The sequence below is a fragment of the Nelumbo nucifera genome, chromosome 6 (genome assembly GCF_055504915.1).
Source record: "Nelumbo nucifera cultivar China Antique chromosome 6, China Antique-T2T, whole genome shotgun sequence".
Taxonomy (NCBI): domain Eukaryota; kingdom Viridiplantae; phylum Streptophyta; class Magnoliopsida; order Proteales; family Nelumbonaceae; genus Nelumbo; species Nelumbo nucifera.
The window spans coordinates 12,442,006-12,457,346 of record NC_142654.1 but is presented as its reverse complement, the minus strand read 5'-3'; the positions used below and the strand labels follow the sequence as shown (position 1 = coordinate 12,457,346).

Sequence of the window (15,341 nt, the reverse complement as noted above, 5' to 3'; positions counted from 1 at the left end):
AAATGTACCTTGAATTGTACTCCTTTATTACTAAATTTACATTGGTTATATAAATACAAATCTGTACGATGCAAATACATACAAAGAACAAGGTTTTGCAGTCTACAAATATTTAATCCCTTCGTAACTGAGCCTAAAGCTCTTATTAATTGATTTAAACATTACTTCTTGTCCTAATATATCTATTTGTGAATTTATGAAACTGAAAAAGAAAAAAATAATATAAATATTAAAAACTTTGGATGTGCAATTTTTGCTTTACCCGAAGTATGAATACTAAGAACCATTTAGGGGTCTACAGAAATCAGGATTTACAATTATTATCATCTTGTCTAGCACAGAACCGTGTTAATGTTTTAAAAACTGACCCGGAATTGGAACTGTTCTAGCCACCAGTTTCTGGATTAATGGTTCAACCATTCGGTTTGAATAGATGGCCAGTTCTGACAAAAAAATTAAAAAATAAAAAAACCATTGAACAGGCAGACAGTTCGACCACCCAGGTCAAGGGTTGTTGACCAATTCAATGATTTCTGACCAGGAACTGGGTTTGGGGTAAAACAGAACCAATTTCCTAGACGGTTCCCGGGCTGAACGATCTGACCATCCAGGTCAACAGCGGTTCAAAACCATTGACGGCTCTATTGAAGATTAATCAGGCTGTGGTTCAAGTTTTATGACCTCAATCGTGAGGATCATACAGCATATTGGAGATGCTACTATTGCAAGCATGAAGCATCTATTATTTAAAGTGTTAATCACTTGTCATGGTCATGGGAAACAGTGCACACTGTGAATTTGAAAATTCAGTAGAGAGGCGCCTTGCCCAAGTCAGGTACTGTTTCAACTTTCAAACCCGAATAAGTTACTAAAATTCTTCCAATGGTAATACACGTTATTTTCTTGCAAAATAACATTTGTAAAAAAATAGATAAACATTTCTCAACTTTCTGAAAATTGAAGCTATGAGCTTCAAAGGAAGATGTTTTGAAGCTAAGGTTTTCATTGAACCAATTCATTTATTACAAACAGTTGGAGGAGCCTGAATTTCATGGAGGAAAGAAAACAACAACGTTGCCACCACTTCAGAATCAAAAGATCAGGGCTCTCATTTGGCTTGTGGATGGGTTGCAATGTAGTCAATGAGATGAGCTGTCGTTGAGAATTTGTTCGCTTCACTGTCTGGGATATCTATAGCAAATTCTTCTTCCACTGCAATAATTACTTCCACGTTATCTAGCATATCCAATTGCATGTCGTCCCTGAAATTTGCCGTTGGGCTCACCTGTCAAAGACCAATTTAGCATGATTTTCACTCAATTGTGTAACACAAACACAGACAAGATGAATATGATTGAAGATAAGAGAACGTATAGGTAAACAAGACTCCCAGGATAGTCAAAACCATGAAGGGGCCACAACAGGCATCCAATGTCAAACTACGATCAATCCATCTAATCAATTTATTGGTATCCAATGTATGGTTTTGGAACTTCACAACTGGAAGTGGCCTATGACCTTATTATCCTCAAAAATTATAAAAAGAAAACAACAGTAAGACAAAATATGTAACCTTCGTGTGTGCACACCTATACATTGCCTAGATGGCAAGCTGACCTCCTAGACAAACAAAAATAACAAAGGAAGATACCTTGCTGTAATTTAGTCTCTAACAGAGTGCGCCCCAAAAACACCCCAGATGCACATCTCAGCATGCATTGGGAACATCTCAGTGTGCGTGCACATCTATGCACCTATACCTCCTGACAATTATATATCAAACCCATATACAAGCAGTGTATGAAACTTGTGGAAAGAAAAGGAGAAAAAGAACCAATAATTTAGTCTCTAACAAATAGAAATGTTGAGGAAAACAACTTTATTCTATTGTAATGATATGATAATTGCAATGCCTTGTAACTGTGTAATAGAAATTTAATTCTGTCCTATAGTAGATCTTTGTGGACTTACCTTTGTAAAAGCATCTGAAGATTCATAGCTTTTAATGCAATACTGAACAGAGCAGACCGATAGAACCGTATTCACATAGCCAACCCCGTCTGGTTGGGAAAAGGTAGTGGTTGAGTTGAGTATGTGTTTAAAGAAATACTCAAGTGGGACAACCATTATTGCAGTTTACATACACCCAAGACTAAGAGATAAAAGACAGACATGAAAACCAAACTGATAAAGGAATCCTAGATACAACTCCTCAAAATCTAGAACATGTATATGAATGAGTATCCCTTCCAACTCTTCAAAATCTAGTATCCCATCCAATATTATATTCAAATAATTCCATCTTTTCATTTTTTTAGTTACTTTTTTGTATCTGATTTAGTTTTTTTGGTAAGATAATCAGTTTTAATTATTGTTTTAGATACTTATTATCTTCTTTTTTTCATATCTTATCAAATTCAATGGAACTTCTACTATGTATCAAGTTCCTTGTACAAAATTTTGTTCAAATATAACTCATAAAAAATTTGTTAAAATATACCATCTATACATCTTAGTTTATAAATGTAGGTTGTTGGTAGTTAAAGAGAAAAAAAATTGCAGTTTTGAAGTATCAAAGCAGTATCTGGTATTGCTATTAGTATTATATTGTGTAGTAGAGAAAAGTATTATTGTAATATATTCAAAAAAGAGAGGGTGAGCCACTCTCATAAGCATGTACAAGAGGGTCTTTACAAGTATATCATGAAACCCCCACCCCATCTATACATTTAGCTACAGAAGTATAAAAAATGATGGAATTCCATCAACTCAAGAAGCTATATATAGACACATCAGGAGAAGGCTATCAAAATCCTCACCCATCGGACCAACACCCATTCAATCTTACTCATCACAACTTCAGGTGGAAAAGCCTTGACTTCAAATACTTGGCTGTTCCTTTCTTTCCACACACCCCAACAAAGGGCCAAAAGGAGTAACTTCCAAAGGGTCCTTTGACTGAGAAGCCTTTCACAGGTCAAGAGGCTAGGAGAGTACAAAATGAAAATGTGCCTAGCACCCCTCAATGTCAAGGCAAGAACTTTCTACCTAACTCCATAGTTCTCCACTCCTTGGGTTATTAACACCCCAGAGCAACTGGTTTCTGCTTACTCCCTTCCTAGCCATGGTCAGTGCACCTGCCATGCCTAGCACCCCTCTGTCCATGTATCTGGTACTTTAGTTGTGTACACCAAAAAGAAAGAAGCATATTTAGTATATTAAGAGGTATAGAAATGAAGGCAGAGCAAGGTCCAGAGAAGCACGCTTTCCCTGGCTTAACATATAACATATTTCTAAACACTCGTCATTCTTATTCACAAAAATCTAGGTGAGAAATACAGATTTAAAAAAGAACCATATGAAGGATTCGATTACTGTTTCAAAGGTAATATATGATTGGAGAAAAGAAAGATAGTGTCATATACTTCAGTTTACATAATGCTGTAAGCCCATTATTGTGAAAGCATAAAACTAGGTTCAGCCTGGAAACTAGTTTGCCAAGGAGATATTGCTTCCAAGTTCAGGTAAGTTTATACAAGCTAAATAAGCTCAAGCAAACCACTTTCCTCCATAGCCTAAAATCTGGTGTTCACATCTGAAGTTGCAAAATTCAAAATGATATCACTAAGACAAAAAATCAGCACAAAAGATTCAAGCATGTAAATACCATTTTCATCATTTCAAACCAACAACAATATGTTTCTGTTCAAACACAAAAAGAAAAAGAAAAAGAAATACAAGATTCTACCCCCACCCCCTTGCCCTTTATTGGTATAAATGCATCACAGACCACACCACTTGGAAATATTGTGTCAGTCCCACTTCTCTCAAACAAAATTACAGAATCCAGATGTTAGTTTATGATGCACTTGTACCTGATACAAAAAGAACTTCTATCATTAATTTCTCAAGAAATTAATACCATATATCCTGTGGGAGAAACACCCAAAGACAACAACAATCATGTAAAAAATTGAGGTAAGACATTGGTTCCCTTCCAGGAGTTGGTCACAACATCATTTAGGACATTATGTGAATTAAATAAAATAGTTAATTTGCTGCTGCTACGATGAAAGCTATAATTTTAGTTCAGTAATCTATAACTAAGTAAAGAAAATGCTAGAGTAGGACAAATAAGAGACCTCAAAAGTAATGAAAAGAACCACTTAAGCCTTTGGCTTAGTAGCCAATTCCGGAATTCAGAAATTGCAACAAGGATCAATTATCATAATTCCATAGGACACAGACAAGTTTTACAAGCAAAACAATAACACCGTTATCACTTATCAGACCTGATATAAATTGGCTCTTAGGCACCCAATTACCAGGAATTCAATTTTTTTCCTTTGACATGTATACAAGTACATTTGCATTTGGAAACTTGGAATAATAATAAAATGTGGTATTGGAGATATAAAAGGGAAGAAAGTATCCTCTAAATAACGTCTTCCTTAACAGTCACTAAAACCATAACTCCCATTGCACACATCATTTCCAATTTTCGGAACACCTAATTATAACTCTTGTTATAAATCCTTACTACATACTTGATTTAGGCACTCCATTCAAATTTAAATCTCTAAAGTCTGTAAAAGAGGCCTGATATTGACTTACCACCACCAAGATTTTAAAAGGCTAAAGATGCAATTGAGGCATAAGCCTCAAAAATTAAAAAAAAAAAAAGATCAATTAGAATTTATAAATGATAAAAGGAGCATAATAATAAACCATGGTAAATAATAAAAGGTGTAAGCATCCATAAAATAAAAGTCTATAAGAAATAAGTTCCATACTTTTAGTATTCAGCAAAATAATAACTAACCAACTAACAACCCTAAACCTTTCACTAATGGGAACATTTGATGAATCATCCATAATAATTGATACTAGATTTCTGGTTGTCCAACAGTTTAGAAGAAAGGAAATAACTAAATTGATTTAATCTATGCCAAAAAGAAAAACCAATAAAAAGAACAAATGTCCATTAGGAAGAGAAATGAGAGGCAAAATAGGGTAGATGGTATTTTCTTGTTGAGAAAATAGAGAAAAATAACAAACCTAAGATGCTAGACTTTTGGTCACCCAAAAGTGTAGAATAATTAGGAAAAAAAAGCCACTTGGTTTAATTGAGAATGAAGAGAGAACGGTAAAGGTTCTTTTTTTCCCTTATTGCACTCAACTCTTCTTCTAAAATCCTAAAAGATACTTAGAATTCTATTTACCCTATTGGCTTTTCATTTTGCTCTTTTTATTTGGCCCATAATTACTAAAGTGCCCCTCCCGCTTGTTTTTTTTTTAACTTAATAAAAACTTAAAATATTGTTTTTGTATTAAATTACTCAATTGCTGCTCTTGAGGCTTACACTTCACGCCTTAATGTTTGAGGCTTAACCTCTTTCTAACAAAGGTCTAAGCCTCAAATCAAAGTTATTAGGCTTAAGCCTTGAGGCAAAATCTGTGCACCTCACGTCAAGGCTTAAGCCTTTTAAAACCATGATTACCACCACTCCAAAAGCTCATATCTGGCTCCCATTTTTAGATGTGGGAGCCTGACTACATCAAACTCTTATGGACCCCTCAATTAAACTCCAGTAATTATCTTTCTTTCACAGGTTAAAAGTTATTCAGTCTGGTTCTACATCACAAACTTGATCTTAAACAATGACAAAAACCTGCACATCTTAAACTACATCCATTACCTTAAAACCCTGCCTCAACAACCAGAGTCCAAGAGGTTATTCCTATTGTTTTTACATAAACACTCATACATAATCATCATCTCTTTAATCTAGTTTTTGTTCACCCTGGTTAAACTTTAAGAGGACAACCTCTAGTCTTCTCTTACAGTCGGTTTAAGTCCATCCAGCACATATGTTTCCCATGACAATCCAGCATAGTTGGGAGTGTTGGAAACTGCTGAATATAAGCAGCAATACATCAAAGTCAACACTCAATTAGTCAGTGTTGCATTGCTAGAACTTTTCTCTAATTTCTAGTTGAGTTCTAATTCTAGAGGAGAAAGAATTTAGCAGCAGCAAAGTAAAACTAGAGAGATCTAGGGAGAAGCAAAGCTGCCTTGAAGGCAAAATTTGCACTTTGCAGCTGAATGATTCATTTATTATCCATCTAAAATTTCCAGGAAAGGCTGGTGCAGGGGCAGGGCATTCAGAATCTCAGATTCATCTAAGGTTGCCTTCTTTGTTTTATACACCTTGTTCTGTATTCATATAATCATCTGAATACAACATGGCTATATTGCATATCAGTTTTTCTTTTCTTTGGTAGAAACAAACTATACTTGGAAACTACATTAAACTAGGACTCCATATGTCATTGTAATTATATAGGCATAAGCAATGGGCTGGGCTTGGCCCACCTAGCCTGAAGTAAGATAAAGCCAAGCCTGGGCCGAAATACAGGCCCAAATTTGAGTTCAGGCTGCAATCAGGTAAAAAGACTTATCTAATTATACATGTATACTTTACGTATACTACATTAAACTAGGATTCATGTTAAATGCATCTATGCCTTGAGTTCAGACCACTCCAAGGTGGAAAGAATGTGATCAGGCTGGGGGCTGAGTTGGGCCCAGGCCTGGCCCAAGCCAAAGTCTGATTTCAAGTCTCAGACCAGGCTGACCTTATCCCTGTTATTGGCTCAAACCCCAAGATACAAATTATGTGTTATGATTAGTGCTTATTTCAATAATGTTTAAATTTCAGATATCCATCCAAAAATAATGTTTTTGAGTCTCAAACCCCTTCCCCTTTCTGCAACCATTTTATCACAGTTTTTGAGTCTCTCGATGATCAGTCTATTAATCCCCAACTCTTTAGCCTTCTCAACCCCAAATGCTGCAGCTAGAAACTCTGCCCTTGCCACATCACCCTCCTCCACAGGACCAGAGTACAGAGCAATAATGGAACCATTTTCATTACTAATGGCCCCCCCAATACCTGAAGGGCCTGGGTTGCCCACACAGCTCCCATCAAAGTTCAGCTTCTTCCAACCATCTGTTGGAGGGGATCAAGTCTCAAAAAACTGCCATCCCATAGATGATGAAGCAGCAATAAGTCCCCAAACCCTGAAAAAGTCTTCGACCTTAAAATCTGAAAACAGCTTGTAGCTTTTTACCCAATGTGCCACCCTCAATGTTATTGTTTCAATTAAACCTTCCTTGCATTTTTCATTACTTTCAAAAATTCTATCATTTCTTTCCTCCCAAATGATCCAAAGTATTGCTGCTCTAGTGCACCTCTAAAGAATCCTTCCCCTCCTAGTCTTACCACCGATACCATTAGGGTTGAATAAACCTTCCACCCTGTTAGGAGAAGACCACCTGCACCCAAAAAGGGAAGTAAACCAATTCCAAATAAAACTAACAAAAGGGCAAGATATAAGAAGGTGGAAAGCAGTTTCACCACTCAATTTACACAGGACACACCAGTTAGGGGGCAAGCACCAATTTAGTCTTTTCCTTTGAAGTACATCAAAGGTATTAAATACAACCATGAAAAACTTCCCAACAAGCATTGATTTTAGGGGGAATAGGAGGGCACCAAATTTCGACTGGAAAATAAAGAGAAGATTTTGTAGCAACCATCGAATGTAGAAAGGATTTACAAGATAAAGATCCATCAGAATTAGGACCCCAAATTCTAGAATCTGACCCACCTTCCCCCAAGAAAACTGAATTCAGCAATCCTAACAACTCGGATACTACAAGAAGTTCAGACTCTTTAAGATTCCTGTTAAATCCAAAGTTCCAATTCAACCCTGGAAGGTGAGAAGGATGGCTTAGGAAATCGGAAATAGACTTACCCTTGAACCTAGATAGATCATAAAGAGAAGGAAATTTCTCACCTAAAGAAGTATCCCCAATCCACAAATCCTCCCAAAATCTGATTTTTCTACCAGAAGACAAATCATACCTGATAAAATTTAGGAATGTAGGGAGAACATCATGGATGGCCTTCCAGGGAGCAGCCAAGTTAGCCCTACAGAGACATCCAGCATCCCATCCGTTGCTCGACATGCCATGAATGCTTGCAACCACTCTATGCCATAATTTCTCATTTTCATTTGGAAACCTCCAAAGCCATTTGCTAAGCGAAGCCTGATTCTTTAGTCTAACATTACTTATTCCCAAACCCCCTTTCTCTTTCAATTTCCTCACCTTTTCCCATCTAACCAAATGATCCTTCTTTTTTTTCCTTGGCTCCCAAAGAAAATCCCTCATGCTTTTTTCAAATTTCCTCACTATCCCTTGTGGCATCCTAAACACTAACATGTAGTACACAGGGAGATTTGCTAAAGTGGACTTAATTAGGGTTTTTCTCCCCCCCCCCCCAAATGAGATATAATTCCTTTTCCATGCCACCAAGCATTTCTTTACCCTTTCCACCACCGGAGACCAAAAACTAGCAGATCTAGGGTTGTTTCCAAGGGGAAAACCCAAATATTTCATTGGCCACTTACCTTTCTCACAGCCTAGGGAATTTGCCAGAAATCTCACTTCATCCTCTTCAATGTTGATTCCAACCAATAAAGAGAAAGTCAAGGTTTGAAAAGCTTCAAAAGCTTCAATAAAGGAATTGAACTTTCTCATACTCAATTTAGTTCTTTGCCTGCCCCCAGTTGTCTCACTCACAAACCTAACTACATTAAAATCTCCCCCTAAACACCAAGGTCCACCCCAGAGTCCCCTAATATCCCCAAGCTCCTCCCACAATTTCTTCCTTTCTTTATATGAGTTTGGCCCATAGACATTCGTGAGAACCCATTCAAATCCGTCTTGCACACCCTTTAACTTAATAGAAACTGAGAATTTGCCTACCAGTTCTTCCAAACATTGGACTACTTCTCTCCACATTGTTATAATGCCCCTCGATGCACCCCAAGAGGGAGCGAAGCTCAAATTAATATTCCTCTCTCCCCACAGACTTCTTATCTACTTCCTGAATTTTGGATTCTTGAATTAGAACAAAATCCGGTCTCTCCTTCCTCAATACCTCTTTGACTACTCTTTTGTGGCACTTCCTAATCCCCTTACATTCCAACTAAAAATCTTCATGATCACATCAAGTTCTGACCCCAACCCTCCTCTAGCCTATAGACCCCCTCTCCTTCTCCCTCCCCTAGCATTGAACTCCTTATCCCCTTCCACATCACTAATGAGTTTTTCAACTTCATTTAGCTTCCTTCTCCTCTTGCCCCCCTTTTCTTTACTTACCTTCTTTTGAGATTCCTTTTCTTTTATTTTTTCCACTTTCAACCCCATTTTATCAACCAAATCCACCACTGGGTCCTTTGCACTCTGATCTTCTTGGCTTCTTCTACTTTCTCCCGCCTCCTTTTCTTTCTTCCCCTTAACTAAGACCCTCCCAGCCTCCTCGTCACTCTCATCTTCTTGGGAATGAATCCTTATGGTGATTTCTTTTTCCCCATTTGTACCCATCCCCTTACCATGCTCCTTCCTTAAACTTCTGCCTCCTTTCACCCCTAGCCTCAGACACACCCACCCCTCCTTTCTCTCCCATTATCTCCCTCTCACCAACTTCATCTCCTAATCCCCTACTCATCTCTCCTTCTTCTTGTAGATTCATGGGCAAACCGTGGCCTTGGATGGGATCTGAAGAGACTATAGGACCAACAAAATACAAATTAGCATCAAAACCTAAACCAACAGAGTTGTCGAGGTTACTAGAAGGCTGAGAAGAAAGAATGACATGCATTTTAGTAACAGAAGTTTCAATGCCCTTTTCCATTTGGTGCCTCTCCAAATCCCCAACTTCACTTCTAACTAGTTGAGAAGGCTTCGAAGGAGTATTTGACTTGGCCATCTCAGAACTTGTACCCCCTCCCAGAATATCCTTTGTAATCTCCCGGTTCCTATGCTGAAACACCAACTTATTATCTTGCTCTTGTCTCTCGCCTAGAATTAATTCCTTACCCCCTTGGATACCTCTATTCTCCTCTTGATAAATTGGAAGATACTTCAAACCACTAACCGGTGTCAATCGCAAATCACCATCTCTGTTCGTAGTTGATGAAATACATCTCCACCTTGTGATTTCCTCTTATTAATTGTGACCTCCTTTTCAAAGAGGGAGACAATGTGAAGGTCATCCCCACTCTCCACGCTAACTTGAACAGTGTCTCCGGATCTTCTGCTGCTAGAATCATCTCCAAAAGAGAAGTCGTCGTCTGAGTCTTCATAGTCGACCCATTGATCCTTTACATCGTCGTCCTTCCAATCTGCCTTAATCCTTTCATATCGAGGGTTAGGTCTGTTGCGACTTGCTCACTGCAACTACGAAGACTTCGAACTAGTTCGACTGTCTTGGGTCAATGGGGATGATGATAGATCGTAAGTTCCGTCCCCCATCGCCTTACTATCATAAAGTTTCTCTGAGGGAGAGTAGTGAGATGGGTTCTCATTCATCAGAAATTCCATTACCTGTCCCAATCACTAAAGGGGAGTGTAGTGAGGGTTGTCAAAGGTGCAGGGATTTGAGGGTGTATCTCACAGGTGGTGGAAGCAGGTTGATTTCGATCATCAACAGTCCAAGCCAACTCCAATTTCCTCTACAGCTCCAAGTCCAAGCACCACAATTCCTTTATCTCCCATTACAGATGAAATACCTTCCATTGTTGAGCCTTATCCTCCTCCTTTGGATGATCTTGATCTTCCAAATTGCATTCTACAAAGGAAAACGTCGTTGTACCTCATCTACAACACATTGTATTTCTCAGTTTGTCTTATGATCATTTGTCTCCATCCTATAAGTCTTTTTGGCATCTATTACTGTTATTTCCATCCCCCAGGACAATGCAGGAAGCCTTGTTAGTACCTGAGTAGAAGGATGCAATGAGGGTAGAGATGGATGCCCTTCTAAAAAACAATACATGGGTGTTAGTTGATCAACGTGAAGGGAAGAAACTGGTTGGGTGTAGATTGGAGTTTACAGTGAAACATAATGTTGATAGCTCCGTTGAAAGATATAAGGCTAGATTAGTTGCAAATGGGTTTATACAGATGTATAGCATAGACTATTTGGAAACTTTTGCACTAGTAGCAAAGATGAACACTATCAAAGTTTTACTATCCATTGCAGAAAATTTCTCATGGCCATTGTTTCAGATGGATGTTAAAAATGCCTTCCTCAATGGTGATTGCAAGAGGAGGTGTACATGGAGTTACCCCCTAGATTCTATAGTGCAAAAGCAGGGAAGAAGGATTGTCGGCTAAATAAAGCCTTATATAGACTGAAATAATCTCCAAGAACCTAGCTTGATAGATTTAGACAAGCCCTTGAAAAAATTCGGCTACGTACAAGCCCAATCAAATCACACCCTTTTCATTAAGAAAATGGACTACTACTTGACTCTACTTGCTGTATATGTTGACGATATTGTGACAGAGAGTGGTACCTGTGAGATTGACTCTCTTAAGCAACTTCTTCACCAAGAATTTGAGGTCAAAGACTTGGGAGAACTACACTATTTCTTGGGCATTGAGGTAGCACGGTCTAAACATGGGATTTTTGTCTCCTAAAGGAAGTATGTTCTTAATCTTTTGGAAGAAACTGGGAAGCTAGGTGTTAAACCTGCTAACACACCTATTGAACAAAATCATAAGATTAAGTGCAAAAGGTGGAGAGCCCCTTGAAGACAAGGTTATGTTTCAACTGTTGGTTGGGAAACTTCTTTGTCTTTGCCTCGCATGACCAAACACTTCTCATGCAACCAATGTTGTTAGCTAGTATATGCATTCCCCCATAACCACTTGCCTTCTTGCAGTTGATAGGATATTAACTTATTTGAAGAGATGTCTAGGCAAAAGCATACTCTTCAAAGATAATGGTCACATGAAAATAGAAGTTTATACAAATATTGATTGGGTTGGGTGTGTTGATGACAAGAGATCTACCTCTGGGTATTGTGCTTTTGTAGGAGGAAATCTTGTCTCTTGGAGACGTAAGAAGCAAAATGTTGTTGCTCGTTCCAGTGCTAAAGACGTATACAGGTCTATGGCGAATGGTGTGGCTGAAGTATTATGGTTGAGATCCCTATTTAAGGAATTGGGCATTTCTTATGAGAAGCATGTTGAAGTGGATCGACACTTTATCAAAGAGAGAGAGAGAGAGAGAGAGAGAGTTGCTTCCCAAGAAGTGTCTTCCATATATCACCTCCAATATGCAGCTTATTGATCTCTTCACTAAGGCAGTTACAAAGACCAAGTTCGAGATAGATTTACGCAAGTTGAGAATGATTAATATCTACTCCCAGCTTGAGGGGGAGTGTAGAGATGTGGAACAATAATATGTTATTTGTGGTCCCCACTGTTGCATGTTACTTTATGTTATTTATGTTGTTGTTAGTATGCTAGCTGTGTTAATTGGTTAATTATTTCAGTTATTTTTCAGCTTATGTTAGCAGTAGGGGCAGTACTGGAATTTACTATGTTTTAAACTATTAATATAAATAGCTGAGTGGGTATTTACATATATATATATATAGATAGATAGATAGATATATATAGCTGAGTGGGGCGGCAACTCTAGTCAAGATCCCCACTCTTTTCTGATTTCTCTCTTCTTCCTCTCTTATTCTCTACATATTTTCTTATTGAATTCACATCTAAGACTGATTAGTCTTTACTAGACAAGTAAGCAAAGCATATAACCATAAACAGAATCCAAATGCAGCTCAAAACAAGAACAAGAAAACCATCAATCCAACAAGCCCTGATAGTGAAGACTCTATCAACCTCCAGCTCTCAAAACAAAGATCAATCCATAAGTTCAAAACCTTAATAAGGTGTGGATTGTGGAAACATCCACTTATCAATATCTTTCTTTTATTTTTCATCATCATCACTGTCATCATTGAAGCCTTATCCCAGCGATATAGGGTTGGCAGTTGGCTACATGAATCCTATTTAACCTTTCTGTTCTGTTTAATGCCGTATCCATTGTTAAATTGTGAGCACTTAAATCATTTCTTACTACTTCAACCCATGTGCTTTTTTCTGTCTACCCCTAATCCTTTTAGCCCCTTCAACTTGCAACAAATTAGTTTTCTATGGGATTCTTTCAATGGTCTTCTATGAACGTAACTAAACCATCTTAGTCTATTTTCTCTGATTTTGTCACCTCCTGGAGCTACTCCGATGTTAAAGTCATTTTAAACAATGGCTTATTTGGTCCTTGTTAGCCATAGTATGTTTTTGCTCGTATGAATTCCAAAGACAGCTTAAACTGTTGTGCACCTCTAAGTAGCAGAGATATCTAGTTAACAATGATTTTGCGGTTGCATTTTGACGTCAAAGTCATATGACAAAACGGGGTTTTCTCATCAATCTTTTCTGAAAGGCACAAAGAGATAAAATTGCTTTCCCTTGTGTTAAGGGGCAATTAATATCTTAAATGAAATACATCAATAACATTGCAGATGACTCAGAAACAGGAAAAGTTCATAAATAGCAAATGTCAGTTCCAAATGGCCCCTGATACTACGTTCAAGTCCATTTTTCTAATCCTTAATAACGAAATCGGAAAAGAAACCAAATTCCCAAAGCCTGAGAGATAATGAATGAAGACTACCATGGCAGGATCAATGAAAGGAATTGATTTGAGAAGATCCACGACTCGAGTGGTGACCTCCTGCTTGCCCAAGAATGAAGCAGAAGAACAAACAGCCGATTGAGAGAAGACTCTAGCTCCTGAAATAAACCCTAGGATGGACCCTCCCTCTGCATCGAAACCTCCACTTTTTGGGATCACGAATGTTGCGGGCGAAACGCCATTGATGTAATGTGATAAAATAGAAGGAGAAGCAAAGCCAGAAGAAGAAGAAGAAGATCTAAGAGATCGAGTTGCAGCTCGTATGGCCTGCATCTTTGAACTCTTCTCTCAGGCGAAGAAGTACCTGATCGCTACCGAGTCTGGACTGGAAGCGAGTCGATCCAATTGGACAACCTAAAAGGTACGTCGAACAATACGCACCTTCACTTCACAGCTTCTCACATTATGATTGGGCCACTGGGCTGGGCTGGGCTGGGCAAAAGGAATGCCTCGGACCCATGCCCACTGGTAACTTGCCACGTGTCTCACTATGACAAGATGCTAAAGCTTCAGCATGGTGCCACTTGTTGTGATTCTGATACGCAGTGCGTGCGGGGCCACCATACAATGGATCCCACAAACATGAGGGTTAATTTTGGCTGTTGGGGCCCAACAGTATAGGCTGTTGAAACAGTTTCTGGGCTGGGCAGTTCTGGACAATTCACCTATTTAGCCCATGTTTTTGTTTTTAATCAAAATAAATTAACATGTAATTACTAATTTACCCATTCTCATAATAATATAGCATTTCCAGAAATTCTCTCAACTGGCCCCCAACAGCTAAAGTTTTTTCCAAATATGAGGACAAAAGACGGAAGCAACTCAGCAAGCAGAAAATGACGATTACAATAGATAGCGGGACATCATCTATAACAGAAGAAAGTGCCATTCGATTAGCTGAACACGATGGCTGTTCAGTGGGCTGTGGAACCAATAATAATGTTCCACATCATCAATAAATTAATGAGCCCCACCCAAGGTTTAAAGTATTGACACATATCGGCTGATATATATCATTCCGGGACCTTCCCGATATGCCCCTACAGTGGGTGTATCGGGGTTCTGACTGGTTCAGGGAGTGGAGGAGCCTTAAACCGACCCCCCTGAACCAGTTTAAAAAAAAAATAAAAGTAAAAAAAATAGTATCGATGTCACCCGATACATCAATAGGGGCAACGTATTAGGTGTATCAATATTTTGAACCTTGGTCGCACCGTAAAAGATGCAAGTCTTATGTATTTTATTATCGTCATTTTCATATGGAATATTGTCATTGGTTTCACATCTTGCTAAACAGGCTAATCCTTGCTCATCCAAACCATCCATCTCAAATCTTTTTTTTTTTTTTTTTTTTTTGCAATGTGCAACCGGACGGTTGCGTTAAATAATTCTTGTGATGAGGGATGTCAAACAAACAGGTTTGGGATGGGTTCAACCAATCCCGATCCCAGTAAACCCTAAAGATCCCAACAGATATCACCTCAGGCCGCCAATGGTAGAGGAGCAACTTGGGTAGATCGGGTTAGGCTTTTGTAAAAATTTGAAAAGAACCTGACCTGAAGGTCCAAGCCCAAATCAGTTTAAAATGCCAACTCAGGCCAATTCGGGTTGTACCCCTAGCTCAGGATAGATAGATAGGGTGCACCTGGTCCCAAACCGAGGGAAATTATTTAGCATGGTTTTTAAAACTGGATTAGACCAGATGGTCAGACC

The 15,341-nt window shown here is 38.4% G+C and overlaps 1 protein-coding gene across 1 annotated transcript; it reads right to left on the bottom strand.

Annotated features, from left to right (window-relative positions):
* Positions 1-822: 822 nt before the first annotated feature.
* Positions 823-13,997, bottom strand: LOC104588337 (uncharacterized). Its single transcript, XM_010246223.3, has 2 exons — positions 13,608-13,997; positions 823-1,285 (listed from the first exon to the last, which is right to left on the bottom strand). Exons 1-2 carry the CDS (start codon positions 13,899-13,901, stop codon positions 1,109-1,111), a joined length of 471 nt encoding a protein of 156 aa, XP_010244525.1. The 5' UTR covers positions 13,902-13,997; the 3' UTR covers positions 823-1,108.
* Between the last annotated feature and the right edge of the window lie 1,344 nt (positions 13,998-15,341).

Bases quoted from the DNA above. Each gene is read 5' to 3' on its own strand.
- LOC104588337 (XM_010246223.3), bottom strand. From the start codon at position 13,901: ATGCAGGCCATACGAGCTGCAACTCGATCTCTTAGATCTTCTTCTTCT. The intron at 1,286-13,607 runs GTAGTCTTCATT...GGTCTTTGACAG, and splicing joins CTTTCATTGATCCTGCCATG to GTGAGCCCAACGGCAAATTT.